We start from the raw sequence: 1008 nt of genomic DNA, 5'->3' as shown, positions 1-1008 counted from the left end.
GCACAGAGGGTACAGGACAAACTTGTGGGAGTTGGTTTTCTCCTTCTGCCACGTGGGGTCCAGAAACGGAACTCAGATCTTCAGGCTTGGTGGCGAACACCTTTACCTGTTCAGCCACCACCGCCCTCCTTTGACACAGTCTCCCACTGTAACTCAGGCTGGCCCTGAACTCATGGCAATCTTCTGCCTCAGGCTCTAGTGTACGAACTACCACACATCTGGCTTCACAGTTTTTAATCTTTTAAATCATCAGCGTTGCTATCGTCTATTTTCTTAGCTTTGGAAAACAAGCCCCTGAGCTGCTTGCGTGGCCAGACACAGCTTCAAGAGCGAGAGCTTTCTAGCACGTCTCCGAGAAGCTGAGCAGAGGGAAGCCTGTGGTGACCCAACCTTATCATGGAACCGGACGACTTTGATCCTGAAGACAAAGAGATACTGAGCTGGGATATAAATGACATGAAACTGCCACAGGTATGTGCCTGCGGGACCGCCCCTGGCGTGTGGCCCTGTTGGCTGACAATTAACCTGCCAGGTTCTAGAAGGGAACCTGTGTGGTCCTAGCTGGGAAACAACTTCAGAGCTTCAACCCCTCTTCAAGGGGAGATGTAAGTCCTGGAATCTGGGTACCTCCTTCTTTTCTAGACACCCCAAGAATAAACCTAAATAAAGAAAGCACCGTTTTCTCCCTGTTGAAGCTGGCTCGCTCTCAGTTCACAGTATTTGCCAGGGGTCTGACTTCTAGCAACACATAAGACCCCATAGCACCTCTTTGCTGTAGAACTTTAAACAGTTAACCCTGGAGCTGGAATTTCTGAGCAGTGATGCCCTTGGGGCAACATAGGCAGTCTTGAGGGAATGGCTCATGGGTGGTTTCTACTCTACCCAGGACAGAGAGAGAGAGAGAGAGACAGAGAGAGAGAGAGAGAGAGAGAGAGAGACAGAGACAGAGACAGAGACAGAGAGACAGAGAGAGAGACAGAGAGAGACAGAGAGAGACAGAGACAGAGA

At 50.2% G+C, this 1008-nt stretch overlaps 1 protein-coding gene across 1 annotated transcript in view; it reads left to right on the top strand.

Annotated features, from left to right (window-relative positions):
- Nucleotides 1-396: 396 nt before the first annotated feature.
- Gcm1 (glial cells missing homolog 1) overlaps nt 397-1008 on the top strand; it is a 13667-nt gene continuing 13055 nt past the window's right edge. Inside the window, exon 1 of the mRNA XM_005347597.2 lies at nt 397-471. Within this exon, the coding sequence (XP_005347654.1) occupies nt 397-471 (75 nt within the window). The remainder of the gene's footprint in view (nt 472-1008) is intronic.

This window comes from Microtus ochrogaster, chromosome 5 (genome assembly GCF_000317375.1).
Source record: "Microtus ochrogaster isolate Prairie Vole_2 chromosome 5, MicOch1.0, whole genome shotgun sequence".
NCBI lineage: Eukaryota > Metazoa > Chordata > Mammalia > Rodentia > Cricetidae > Microtus > Microtus ochrogaster.
Note: the sequence above shows the minus strand (reverse complement) of the source record. Positions and strands in the feature narration are given on the sequence as shown.